General features: G+C 52.7%; 5 protein-coding genes across 5 annotated transcripts; 3 read left to right on the top strand and 2 right to left on the bottom strand.

Annotated features, from left to right (window-relative positions):
* Positions 1-6,072: 6,072 nt before the first annotated feature.
* Positions 6,073-6,972, top strand: W97_05743 (uncharacterized protein; the record flags this gene model as incomplete). Its single annotated transcript, XM_007783625.1, has 1 exon — positions 6,073-6,972. One exon carries the CDS (start codon positions 6,073-6,075, stop codon positions 6,970-6,972), a length of 900 nt encoding a protein of 299 aa, XP_007781815.1.
* An 892-nt stretch (positions 6,973-7,864) lies between these two features.
* W97_05742 (uncharacterized protein) lies at positions 7,865-9,220 on the bottom strand (the record flags this gene model as incomplete). Its single annotated transcript, XM_007783624.1, has 1 exon — positions 7,865-9,220. One exon carries the CDS (start codon positions 9,218-9,220, stop codon positions 7,865-7,867), a length of 1,356 nt encoding a protein of 451 aa, XP_007781814.1.
* A 138-nt stretch (positions 9,221-9,358) lies between these two features.
* Positions 9,359-9,985, top strand: W97_05741 (uncharacterized protein; the record flags this gene model as incomplete). The annotated part of the gene is made up of 3 exons (XM_007783623.1): positions 9,359-9,397; positions 9,506-9,708; positions 9,874-9,985. The coding sequence occupies 3 exons, from the start codon at positions 9,359-9,361 to the stop codon at positions 9,983-9,985; spliced, it is 354 nt and encodes a 117-aa protein (XP_007781813.1).
* Positions 9,986-10,182: 197 nt separating this feature from the next.
* On the bottom strand, positions 10,183-11,677 carry W97_05740 (uncharacterized protein; the record flags this gene model as incomplete). Its single annotated transcript, XM_007783622.1, has 3 exons — positions 10,183-10,409; positions 10,466-11,552; positions 11,600-11,677. 3 exons carry the CDS (start codon positions 11,675-11,677, stop codon positions 10,183-10,185), a joined length of 1,392 nt encoding a protein of 463 aa, XP_007781812.1.
* Positions 11,678-12,524: 847 nt separating this feature from the next.
* W97_05739 (uncharacterized protein) lies at positions 12,525-13,032 on the top strand (the record flags this gene model as incomplete). Its single annotated transcript, XM_007783621.1, has 3 exons — positions 12,525-12,555; positions 12,615-12,666; positions 12,732-13,032. 3 exons carry the CDS (start codon positions 12,525-12,527, stop codon positions 13,030-13,032), a joined length of 384 nt encoding a protein of 127 aa, XP_007781811.1.
* Between the last annotated feature and the right edge of the window lie 218 nt (positions 13,033-13,250).

The following is a 13,250-nucleotide window of genomic DNA, read 5'->3' as shown; positions in this document are numbered from 1 at the left end:
TGGTGACTGGCCAACCGCGCGAGTGTGCATACGAGCTACTAAGGAAGATGGGGTAAAAGGTTCAGATATCCGCGAGAGGGTTAACACGAGCGGGATACAGTTGCTATAATTGCTCGTACCGATTGAGAGGTTGTGGCTTCTGCAAGCAAGAGGTGCGTCGGACAAATCGGCATGGAGCGGCCCGGACGCCATCTTAGGGTTTTACCCGGAAAGAGTTGCACCACGGACGTCAGAATAACGCCGGAAATTTTTCCAAAGGCGCCGCACACGGACGATATTGCTTTTCAACTCGCGTGTCGTTCTGCTTGATGGCATCTCAGCGTCGCCAACGGCATCACCGTCCTCAGCAATAATGACATCGCCGATATCCGCTGGGTTGTTGGCCAGGTCACCAGGCGGCCTGAAGCGCGATTTACCACCAAGACTGGTCTTTAGCGAAGATTGCGGGGCAAGACCTACGTGAGTTGAAAGAGATAGGTTCTAACGTGACGTCGGTTCAAGCGGCAAGGATCCCCGAACGCGCCGCACCGTGTATGCACGTAGACATTTTGCGTCCTACATGCATAGTCCTAATCGGTCCGATCGACGAAGCCTGCAGATCAACGCAATCGCTACCCGCAGCACGGCTGAAACCTTTCCACTTCATCTCTCAGCTGCCCACATTAATCGGACCTCCACTTTCCCGTGCCCTCGACCTGCATCGAAACACACTCGCGGAGCAGCTGAAGCCTTCTTAGTACTATCGCTGCTACCTCCCAAGTCAGATGGAAGCGAAACTGCATCGCGCGAGGCCCTGCTCGATCTGATTCCTGAACCCGAAGCCGCCGACGGATCCTAGCCGGTCCCTATGATCAACCCGGCTCGGCCCTTTGACATTGGTGTACATCGCTAGACTTCTCTTGATAGACTATAGAGTCCTGTGGAGCCCGGCAGCATGGTCTTAGCGATAGTCGCAATATTTCATGTGCATTTGCCTATTCGATCCATGTCAGAGAACGCATAAACGGAGCTTACTGCCTTGAACGGTGAATTACGGGCTCTCACTCCGCCTCTCATAGAGTCTCACCGGCTTGGCGATGCATCATGAGCGCCAAGTATACCGACAATGTTGGCCCAGGTTCACCCGATCTGTAGCGGTGCGTGTGGAGGCGTACGGGGCTGCCGGAGCTACTCGGCGGGGGGTTCTCTGGTCTAAACATTGAACCTTCTTTTGACGGATATCTAATTGAAGGAAATCGCGCTGAACACGCTCTCCCTGATAATCTGGATACCGACTTTCAAAACGGTGGTCGTTTCTGGGATCCATCTAAATAAGGTTAACGTTTTCCAGATGTCTTAAATCCCTCGAACCCTACTTTGCCTACCTCTGGAAACAGTTGCTTTGAAAGCGTGAAGTCCGAAGATTGCTTCTAGTCACATTTCGATCGATTGAAGATGGGAGCTAAATCCCAAGGTCGGCATTCCTCCATTTGAGTGTGACCATGCATTCTGCAGCATTCATGTATTGGAAGATCATAGCCAGAGTTACTAAGTGTCCAGCGGGGGCATCTGCGCGCCAAGAAGCTAAAAGCACCTCAGATAGTTTGGAGTTTGAGGTTGTTTTCAGGGCTGTGGCTGGCTGGAAATCTGCAGGTATGGGAGGTTTCAGCTGTGATTGAGGCTTCTGATTAACTCTGCATTCTATGACGTTGCGGAGCCACTAATCGCTCCTTCCACCGCTGCAATGCTGTCGCTCTGGCTCTTTGCGGCATAGCCGTCCCATTCTGCAACGGACCCTTTTGAGAATATGCATCACTAGTGTAAAGTCTTTCACGATCGAAGGATAGACCAGTCTGTCCGCGTTAGTCAGGTTCGTGGTATATATTCGGGGTGCTTCCCTCCTTCTTTTGCTTGACTTCATCATCCGATTTTTCATCAGCAGCAACCGCGCCTTTACAAACTCTCCGCAGCTCAAGTTTCCATCGTCTGCCACTATGAAGCTCTACAATCTCTCTATCCTCGGTTTAACCTCTCTATTGGTTTCTGGTGCTTTTGCACGACCGCGAGCTAGAGTAACTGGTCCGTTCATCAATTACTTTTTAAACATCAGCCGCGCTCCATATTGAGACTGAATCATAATTTCTTCGTACCTCCTTACTGACACGATACTTTACAGATGATGCCGACCCAGTTCAACAAAAGTCCCGCATGACTGCTTTTGTTAATACAGACGATGGAATCGTGGTGGAATGCTGGGAAGTAGATAGTCTTCTTCCCGACAGCGTGCAGCAAAATGCTCGACAACATGGTTCGAAGGATTCGGTCCGCCTGAAACAGATGAGTGTTGGAGAAGGAGGGGTGACGGGAATAGATATCTTGACATGGCCCTCTCCCGTAACTTTTTATCCTCCACCAAGCGGCTACCACAGCAACGCCGCATTGAATTTCGACCTCTTTCCATCGTACGTTATTCCCTGTTTCTACATTGATTTCTATAACTCGGTGTTCTATCTTGATTCGACCGCGTTATCGCTACAAGCCATGAATGGATTACTAACTCGCTTCTTTTGTTTTAGTTCGTTCACAGTCAAGGGCGGCTTGATATACATTGAGAATATCTCCTTGCTTTCCAAATCAGCCGCGGAACCTGAGCAGTACTTTTTCGACATTGAAAACGGGGACGACTGGTTTTACTTTGAGGACACGACAACGTCGAATGGGCAATGTGCAAAGACAACTTCGAACCCGCTCACCATATCTACTCGAAGCAGTACTGAAACGACGTTGATCAGATTCAAATACGACGCAACACCGAAGCACACAGTACTTCACTCAGGTCGATGCAATTTCGCTGGTCTCAAACCTGCGGGTCAAAGCAGCGAGGGGGACAGAGACCTCGAGCTGGCCCGCCTGACCGTCCAAGATTTATAGGTTATGCGACAGTTCCAATCGGACATGCGATTGTAGTTGTCGTTTGCCTGTGTTCCAAGGGCTTGCGATGTTTTTCTGGAGACAAAGATTGGGGCTTGAGTTGGAGGACGATATCGAAATGATTGCAGATTTGTGGTACCGTATCAAGAGCATTGGACTTTTTGACTACCTCATCACTATGGGGATCCTCATTGTAACTCAGCTGGATATCTCCATAACTAGTGGTCGCAATTTGATGAGGGTTTTGATCGTAGCAGATAAACCTCTCTACAGCTTTATTACGGTGTTAAGGTCTTTCATACTTCGTACACCAGCCACGTGCTTTAATTACGGCCTTGGAGCGCTTCTGCATGCTCCGCTAACACCCCTCAAATACACCATCCTTGGTTGATGCCCACGCACGTGGTAAAACCTTGCTAAGTACATTAACAGCTGCGTGACCCTAAGCAGATCTTCAATATCTAGTTGAAGCTTGTAGATGGCCTTCTTTAGGTGAAGCTACAGGTGTTTAGTGGGGTTTAGATCTAGTGAGTAGGGAGGCCATTTCATCACCTGAACGCCGTTATGGGTAACTATCTCCTCACCTTACGCGCAGTATGAATTGGGGCGTTGTCTTGCATAAAGATTCTGCCAGGTTTCCATAGCTGTAGAAGGTTTTGTTCAAGGACTCGAAAGTAGGAATTAGTTGTATAGCAGTGTTTGGTGCTTTCCAGGTCTCGCTCGATTTGAACAAGGTCTAATCGCCTCCAACTACCGAATGCTGCCCAGACACTTATGGCGACATCTTTACCCTTTGCTATGTACGGTTCAATCATCCTGCTACCGTATCCAAGCCCGCTTACAGGTTTTCCACGGTTCGGCGCCTGCTTAGACTATCTTTAATTAATTATAAACAATGCTCTAGTGCCCACTCCTAGGCAAATACCCATCTTCAAAATTATAAAAACTATTTTTTTAGTATCGCATATTACAGCATTATATATAAATATAATGTCCTGTTAATCTTAGCTTATGTGTAGCTTATTGTGGTGGTGATTTACTATATTTAAACGTATTTTACGATCTTAGGGTTGAAGTTCGTCATGTGGTTGGACAAAACGGAGCTTCTTGCGGTCTTTTGAAATCAACTGAAGGTTGGTCTGACCAGGCGCCGAACCGTGGAACACCTGTACCGGTTAGGAACGAGGCTGGGCTCCAAAAGTTATGGTGCAAGGCTGGGTCTCTGCGCCAAAAATCAGTGAAAAGACCGAGCATGACTTTTGGAGCCCCGCCTCAGAACCGGGAAACGCGCTTCTGGAGCTTATTAGATCATGTACCAGCAGCGTGCATACCATGTAGTAACGGACACTAACCACCAGCAGTGGAGTGGAGGTGTAGTACAAGGCTGAAGGCTAGATTCCGGTCAGCAGCACAGTATGCATGCCAAGATTGACAGCCTCGCATGCACAGCCTGCCTGATGCTTAGGACTAAGAGACAGTGCGCTCGATCAACCCTACTAATAGTTGTCTGATCCCTTGAGAATCGTTGTGCAGGAAACGGACACTATCTATCACTCCCTCCAGATGAAAGTCACTTTCGGACCTTACATAGCCGCCTTCGTGCAGCCTCTGCCTTAAAAGGGTTTCGAGATTTTAGGACGAAATAGCACACGCAGTAAGTTGTCAATATTCCCGAATCGCGTGCGTGTGTAGCGTAGTTGATGAAATTGTACTAACCACGATTAAGGTCACGATATCACAATGGATCAGCCTCAGCAGCAACTACGAATCGCCGGCTTGCACTCGTCCACTTTATGCTCTGTTTGCGCGAGGCTCGATATAGCAGAATACTTCCGTCGCGAGATACATAGGCTTCCGATGACCAACAGACGCCGTCGAGCAAGTGCTGATGCTATCTGCCTTGGACCAGTGGACGAGATATATAGAAAGAGCAGTAGCTGCGCATTCTGCTTCTTGGTCACTAAAGCCTTATCCAACCCGAGAGACCAACCGATTTTCAAAGATCTGGGTGAAGTCTTGCATCCAGGCGTCCAGTGCTGGGTGCACAGTTATTGCTGCGGCGACAACACTCACCCAGACTATCAGGTTGAAAGTAGAGCCTACAGGGTTTCCATCGTGATTGCTGTTGGAGCAGGCTTCGAAGGAAACTACCGAGCGGCTGATATACAGCTTTCATGTGAAGACGCCGTTAAACTCGGATTGTCCCCTATCTTCCAGGGGAGAAGGCTCCTACAACCAAATTTCGATATATCTTTAGCTCGGAAATGGTTGGAGACCTGTGAGTCAAAACATGGACCATTTTGCGATACCCCTGGACGCGAAGTCGAAGACCGTGTTCCGCCTCTACAGCCGACGGAGCTTCTTGCCATTGATTTGGGGACGATGTGTGTCTGTTATATGCCTGAAGGCTCGCGGTACGCAGCTTTGAGTTATTGCTGGCCCGGGAAGGCACGCTATTTTACCTTGACGCGATCGTCCTTTCTTCAAACCCTTGAGGAAGATGCCATCGCTCTGAGAATGGCAGAACTTCCGAAGACAATCCAGGATGCGATGTCATGCGCTAGAGAGCTCCAGTTCCGCTACCTCTGGGTTGATGCTTTATGTATCATTCAGGATGATGACGAGCATAAGTTACGGCAGCTGCAACAGATGGATCGGGTATATAGTGCAGCCGTCCTCACTATTGTAGCCGCATATCCGGTTCCACCTTCGTCACCTGATCCCTGCGGAGGACTTCCCGGTTACAGCGCAAACTGGAAGCGAACTCTGCGGCAGGAGGTCCGAGAAGTTCAGGGTTTGAATTTAATTCTCCCGTCAGGATCCGTGGACTGGGTAACATTGCAGACCAGATGGCAGACCAGAAGTTGGACTTTGCAAGAGAGTATTCTTTCCCGACGAGTCCTCTATTTCACCCACGTTCAGACATATTTCCAGTGCTCTTGTAACGTTTTCTGCGAGGACTCTGCTGGGGAGGATGTTCACAGGACAGCTGTCACTTATCCAGGCACAACCCTATGGAATCGAATATGCCCTTATAGCACCAGCCGTAGTCTGGGAAATTCTAACTGGGGCCGCCTGTGGCTGAGCAGAGCCCCATACCGAAATCTCAATGAAGGTATTACAGCGTATGACTTTGTCGTTGAAGACTACACTAGCAGAGACATGTCAGACTCTGCCGATATTCTTAACGCTTTCAAGGGGATTGAATCCGTACTCAGACAGTCTATGGAGACGGATTTCTGGTACGGGCTCCCGGAACGACACTTCGACCAGGTACTTGGGTGGGTCCTCGATCAGGGCTCGCACGGGTCACCTGAGCGAAGGCCGACATCCACGGGAAAGCAAAACAGATTTCCGAGTTGGAGTTGGGTAGGGTGGATATCAGGAGCCTCGCTAGGAACCTATTTCCCAACCAAAGAACATCGCTCCGAGATTCATTGGTTCTTGATAAATGACAAAGGCGTCGCCTTCCGTCTGAGTACGGTAGCATCGAATGCCATCATTGACTATCACAAGGATGGTAATAAAGACGTCTCTGTCGCTCCGCCTCCTTGGGATGGCTGTTCCCCACCCTCTTGGAAGGGCCGCGATATGTTCTCTCGGATTGTTCCTCGGGTTAAAGCTCCTACGGACGAGGAGGAGTGGCGGTTCCCACGATATCTAGCATGCAAGAACGCGCTTGCAACATTCCAATTGGACGGCCAAGTTCAGTCGCTGAATGGCCACGGGCGACTCTGGGAGCATAACGCGAACCTAGTGATTTGGGCTGCGGATGGAACAAGAGCGGGCTCAATAATGATGAGTCGGATATTCGCTGCGAAAGTGTCGGACGAACCTCGCTTCTTCGAATTTATCCTTGTGACGAGGTTGAAGCGGTCGCGTTCCCATATGACCCATGTGGCCTACTTTGATGAAAGCATCTATCCAAATAGGGATTGGTGCCATCTCAGTGTCATGATGATCGAGCGGGAAGGGACGGTTGCTCAAAGGATTGGCGTTGGGATCGTCCACGAGGATGCTTGGGTAAATGCCAATCCGCGCATTACTTTCATTAAGCTTTAATGATTACATGTGTTATAGTTACCTCGAAGAGCGGCGTGATCTACTTGGGAACTGTATGCGCATGACTCTCCCGTGACCTTCCCACACTTGACTTCATGCACTTTAATATACAGAACAAATATGCATGTTCTTGGGCCTCGCCGACCTATTAAGCATTATACAGATAGCGTCGTCACTTTACAGTTGCTCAACCTTTACTTTCAATAGACGCTAGAAGCATACACGACGACTCCATAAGACCTTTATCACTTCACTGTAACCGGTAGTTACGCCGGTATCGCTCAAGTGCTAGGCATAGCCGGCAATCGAGACGCTCAACGAAGCGCTCAATATTCCCATGTACCGTTATCCATCGTTACCCTCAGCCATCCTCGTCATCTCCTTCAGCTTCTATCGTGCCGTGGCCTAAAGTGGGTGTCGGAACCTCGAAATCGTCCTCACCGTCCTCATCATCTGCAACAAATATTTACATGGGTTGCGAAGTGCTTCCCACCGAAGGTCGATGCGACGGCGTAGCATTTAATAGGGGTCATTGCACCGGCTCCAGCTACAGGATTGTCGGATAGTGAGAGCTTGGAATTACGGGGGATTAGGATCCAGCCAGCCAATTCCGCTTGCTTTGACTGCTGGATTTACGCCAACAGGCCTTAGATGGATGGGCGCGTGGTCAACTTCCCAAAGCGGGCGCCTTCCACCTATTGCGGTATCAACATGGCACTGGTGGGATATGTAGACTGATGTTGGGTCCTGGAATCTCCTGGTACCAAAGGTCGCTGCAGCTATCCAAGCTGGCCTCCTAGCATCTTCGGTGAAGAGGATAGAACTCCCAGGCCGCCAATCTAAACGCTCGAGGTAACCAGGGCCAACATAGCATGTGAACCACATCAGAGTCTCACCCAGCGTTCACGCCGCCCATCTCATCATTTTCTTCTCGCATAGTCTCCCCTAGCCTCTCCCTCCCTGCACCGTTCTCCTGCATCTCTTTCTCCAGCTCCCTAGCCTTCTTCTTCTTCACCTCCTCTAACTTTATCTTCCCCGCCTCCTCAATGATCTCCCCACTTCTCACAAACGCATCTCGCGCCGCCTCTGCCTCCGCAATACCTTTCTTCGTGCCCTCTCCCACGCCCAACAAGTACCTCTCATAACCCCAGCCCGTCAAATACACCCCCACCGAAAACAACTGGGTCCCATTCCTGCTGATCTTCTGACCAGGCCTCGTCTCTTTGTACTCCAACTTAACCCCCAGCTGAGGGAATAGTAGTATATTCGCTAGCCGCTGCCTAGGCTCCGTATCCACGCTCCCTCCACCCACCTTCTTGGCCTCAAACTCCCTCACTCGTGGCGCCCACAGCTGCATCAACCACTCCTCGGCCACGCTGAACCCATCCGCCGGCCGAGAGAGAATGACGGCAGCGACATACGCCTCAAAGACGTCCGCGAGGATCTTGATCCACACCTTATGCGCCTCCCTCTCGCCCCCAGCAACTTTGACTCTCTCGCCAAAACCGTAGCCTCGGCTGAATGAAGCGAGCGTGGCGTTGTTGACGAGGGACTCGCGCAGCTGGGCGGCCGAGCCGGTGGGGAGGGTGGGGAAGGCGGCGTAGATGAGGCGCGTGGCGATGATCTCGATGTAGGCGTCGCCGAGGAACTCAAGGCGCTCGTAGTTGGTGCTGGCGGAGGGGGAGATGGAGCTGTGGGTGAAGGCTGCGGTGGCCAGTTCTGCGTCCTGCACTTCTGGGAGTGGGGGGAGAGAGGTGTGCGTGGAGGGACCGCGGGGAAAGGGGCGCTGCGTGGAGGGGATGGGGATGTAGGACGCGCTGGGAGGGCGGCGGGCATTTAGCTCGGCGACGGTGGCGGTTTGTCGAGGGTTGTGGTACAGCGTCTTGTGCAGGTTTCGGGCGTGCTCGAGCGCTTGCGGTTCGAGGGGCGTGTTGAGATCTGTGAGCTGGTCGAGCAGGCTGCGGAGGAGGGTGAGTGGGTCTTGAGCGTGGAGAGGGAGGGGAGGAGGCGGCATCTCCGGGCCGCAGCCATTGCTCTGGTCACTGGGGCGCCGGACTGAGGCTTCTGAGGCGCGTGGGGGGTGGCCTTGTTGCGATGGGCGAGAGTCCGGAGAGTGATAGTCTGGATTGGTGCTGCGAGGGCTGTGGAATTGTGATTGCTTCTGCTTCTTCTTCTTCTGTGAGTTCCATGCTTGTTCCTGGCCGTCCGGCGCTTCGTGGCTCCTCTTTCCACTCATTTCTGCGGTCATGGCTAGTGGTGGAATATAAAATCGGCGGGGCTCCCCGAGGCTTCAGTGCTCCGGAGAATCCTCGGCGATGCCAGAGCTCGCCGAATATCTTCATTGAACCTCCGGCCTACGATCATAGAATCAGGCAGCACAGCAACAATGTCGGTCCCTCGGTCGCGGATATTAGACCTCATGAAGGTACCATCGCCTCCCCCCTTCGCGCCGTCCCACCGCTATACACTTCACGCCGCCCCCACCACCCTACCCAACCCCCATAATACTCAATGGCTAACCCTTCCGCCTTAGGCCCAATGCCGCATCTTCAGCACAACCTTCAACCCCGAGCGCCTACGCCTAGGCAACAAAGTGCTCCGACAGCGCCTCCGAGGCCCGACGCTCGCTGCGTACTACCCGCGCAAAGTCGCGACACTCAAGGACCTGCAGAATCTGTATCCGACGTTTGAGGTTGTCAATGATGCGGAGGAGGATCGGTTGAATAAAATCAAGGTGTATGTGGATATTTTGTTTGTGTTATGCAGCGGGGTGGGACCTGGCTTTGGGGCCTTGGAGGGAGAGAGGATGGGGGAGGTGGAGGGACGGGGTCACGGAGCTTGTGGTTCTATTTTATGGTATACAAGCGACGGGAATAAGTGCTGACCCTCTCCGACACGCAGGGCCAAAATGCGCGGCAAGGGTGCGCCCAAGAAGAAGCGGACGGCCGCCGAGTCGAAGAAGTTTGGCAAGAAGAGGGGAGGCGGTGGGGCTGCGAAACCGCCGCCGACATAGGGGAGACGTTGATCTTGTCTCGTTCTCTCAGCGCGTTGCGGCATCTACGGCGTTTTTGGTTGGGTTAGGACTGGGTCGTTGTGGCAACGTTCGGAACGTGTACGATTGCATAGCTGGCAGAGCAGAGAACAGGACCTGTACAACAAATCCCTTGTACTCTGTATCGAAAATTGTTCGTCAATCATGTCTTATGTACTCTATTGAACTTTTATCACCGGCTTCTCAGCCGTGACTGTCTCATTCGTTTCCTCCCCATTGCGCTTCCCCTTCTTGATCTCCGTTCCCAGCGGCGCCTTCAGCGCACCCAAAACCAGCGCGCAAACCCCTACCATCCCCGTGCCTCCCACCAGATATGCGACCTCCCTACCCGCCCACCAATACAGCGAGCAGAAGAGCAGGGGGCCGAGCGCGCGTCCCGTTTGGCCTGCATCGATGTCAGCGATTCGGCTGTTGAATATCCACAAGGGCACAATATCGTACCAAAACTCCTATGATTCCCCAACTTCTCTCCCCTCTCTCCCGCCTCCGCCTCAAAGCTGCTCAGGCTGTTTAACCCCGTCACCACCGTCGCGCTCGTAACCGCCAACAGCGCCGCGGCTCCATAAAGACCCCTCTCGCTATCCAGCCGCGCCAGCGCAAAGAAGGCTGCCGTACAGCTGAGGACCCCCAATTGAACGACACGTAGGGGGTGCAGACGCCGCGTGACGCTGCCCTGCAGAATCGACGCCACGAGTCCGATGAAGCCAAGGAGACGGCCGGTATGCTTAGAGCTGTAGGAGAAGAGGTCGTACGTCATGAAGGGCAGCGAGAACTCCATGCCGCTGAAGAAGAGGACGAAGGTGAAGTGCGTGAAGTTGAGGAGAGTATGGCTGTTCGTTCTCCTCACCCTTACCTTTTCCCCGCCGTCGCTCCTCTTCGCAACAGTGGGGATGTTGGCAGCAGCGGCGGCAGCAGCAGGTAGTGTCTCCGGGAGGCAGAAATACAGATATACCGTCTCCGTCACTATAAGCACGAGGCTGAACCCCGCGGCCGTCGCGAACGGGTTCGCCGCCACGCTCGTGATGGTAGAAAGATACGCGCCCAGAGCCGGCCCGAACGTGAATGCGATGCTGAAGCACACACCCACAAGCGCCATGGTAGCCCCGCGCTGCTTCTCATCGCTGATATCCGTCGCGATTGCCAGGGCCAGCTGCACGTTTCCTTCGCTCAGCCCGCCGACCACGCGGCTGGCGAGGAAGGTGCGGAAATCCGTCGCGGCGACCCACAGCGTGACGGAGAGAATATTCCCCACCATGGACCACAGCAAAGCCCGTCGGCGGCCATATTTGTCGGACAGCGTGCCGATGATGGGCGAGGCGATGGCTTGGAGGAGCGAGAAGAGGGAGCCGAGGGCGCCGCCTAGCAGGACGATGTCGTAGCGCGAGCTGATGGGGCGGGCGAAGGCGTTCTTGTAAGCATTGAGGCCGAGCAGGATCTTGTTCAGGAGCGTGTTGGAGGTGCCGGAGTCGAGGTTGCGGTAGAATTCGAGGAGCTGGGGGAAGAGGGGGAGGATGAAGGTGAAGGAAATCTGGGGTGGTTAGCGGATTGGCATGCACGGGCAGGAGGGGGTACTACTAAGTCCAGCAGCAGAGATATGAACAAGACCCTGAGGACCCTGTTGCGATTCGCGGGGGATATTGTCGAGGAAGCCATTGTGGTGGATGGAGAGCAAATCGACCAGCGAGCGGGAAGGAGGATCAGACAAGGCAATTATACAGTGCGAGACGAGAGGAGACGAACAGAAATAGACGCTCACCCCACTGCTGCGGCCAGCCGTGGTGGACGTAATCGCTGACTACATGGTCGAGTCCGTGTGAGGTGGACTTTCCGGGCGTAAGCCTCGATCTGCCACAAACCCGGTCCCTGCGCAACTCCCGCTGCGTCATGCAAGATGCAAGTCATTTTCTAAATTCGGCGCCGAAGAAAAGGCCGAGGCAATTGAATTTCCCGAACGAGCTCCGCATCGCCTTTTGCGGCCTATGCATTGTAGACGTAGAATTAAGATCCTCAGGTGCCAGATATAAATTCTATTGTAATGTTACACCTGAACACTCTACGATGACAGACCAAGATGCACGCAAAAAGGCTATGGCGGCCGTTAGGGCTATGTTCGAAAGGCAAGGCACCCGTCAGCCATCAGATACAAATATTGCCTTATGATAGTTCGCATGTTGGCAAGCAACATACAGCACAAAGCAGAAGCTAACAAACACTATAGATACCATCGCATAGCAGCAACTCGCCCCTCGGGTCATGTGGTTCGTGGCTTGACGATAGGGCTCCTCTGCCCGTGATCGCGTATAGCTGACGCAACAGCGCTCAGGACTTCGACCATGAAGTGATGAAGAGTGTCAAATTGATAGATGCTGGGCCAGAGGGCTCGGTCTTGTATGAGCTGCTCATAACATCGAGCTTCTCTAACCTTAATGGTATAACCTTCTCTCGCTAATCAAGCGGCAATATTGCGTAAAGGGAAATGCTTAGTTCCTCCCTAGACGTGATGCACGGCGGCGCCGCAGGCGTAATATTCGGTATGAATCCCATCCTTTACTTCTCTTCCCCCCCATACCACCTTGCTAAATCCCCTCAGATATGTGCACAACCACAGCCCTCTGCCCCCTCGCCCACCCCGGTTTTTGGGAGTAAGCCCCCCAATCCCCCTCCCCTCCCCTCTTAATCCAAGACCCTCGCTCAAAGCTCACCCCAGATTCATGGGTGGTGTAACCCGCACGCTCAGCATCTCTTACCTCAAAGCCGTCCCCATAGGCACGACCGTACGTATCAATTCGGCCGTCATGCAGGCCGGGAAGACGATGGCCATGATACGGGCCGAGATGACGTCGGTAGACGGGAAGGTTATTTACTGCACTTGTGAGCATCACAAAGTCAATGTGCCGTCGCAGGCGAAGCATCTAGCTGTGCGGATCCCCTGGGATGAGGAGCAGGAGGCGGCTAAGAAGGCAGCGAGGCAGGCCAACGAGAAAGTTAATCAGACTGCGAAGTTATGAAATTCTGTACTATCGTCTGAGTCTTTGCCTCCTAAAGGTACTAGAGTGGATTACAGCTGCGGACAGTATGCATTGCTATGTACAATGTGGAAGATAATGCCTAACCATGCGCCAGATATCTACACAGCCCAAATTGGCCCCAATGATAGACTCCGTTTATAACTTCTCATGCTGCTGAACGTCATTTCTACGCATTAGTGACGTGCGCGAATCTCTAG

This window comes from Coniosporium apollinis, assembly GCF_000281105.1.
Source record: "Coniosporium apollinis CBS 100218 chromosome Unknown supercont1.28, whole genome shotgun sequence".
Classification (NCBI taxonomy): domain Eukaryota; kingdom Fungi; phylum Ascomycota; class Dothideomycetes; genus Coniosporium; species Coniosporium apollinis.
This window is presented reverse-complemented; position numbering and strand designations above follow the sequence as displayed.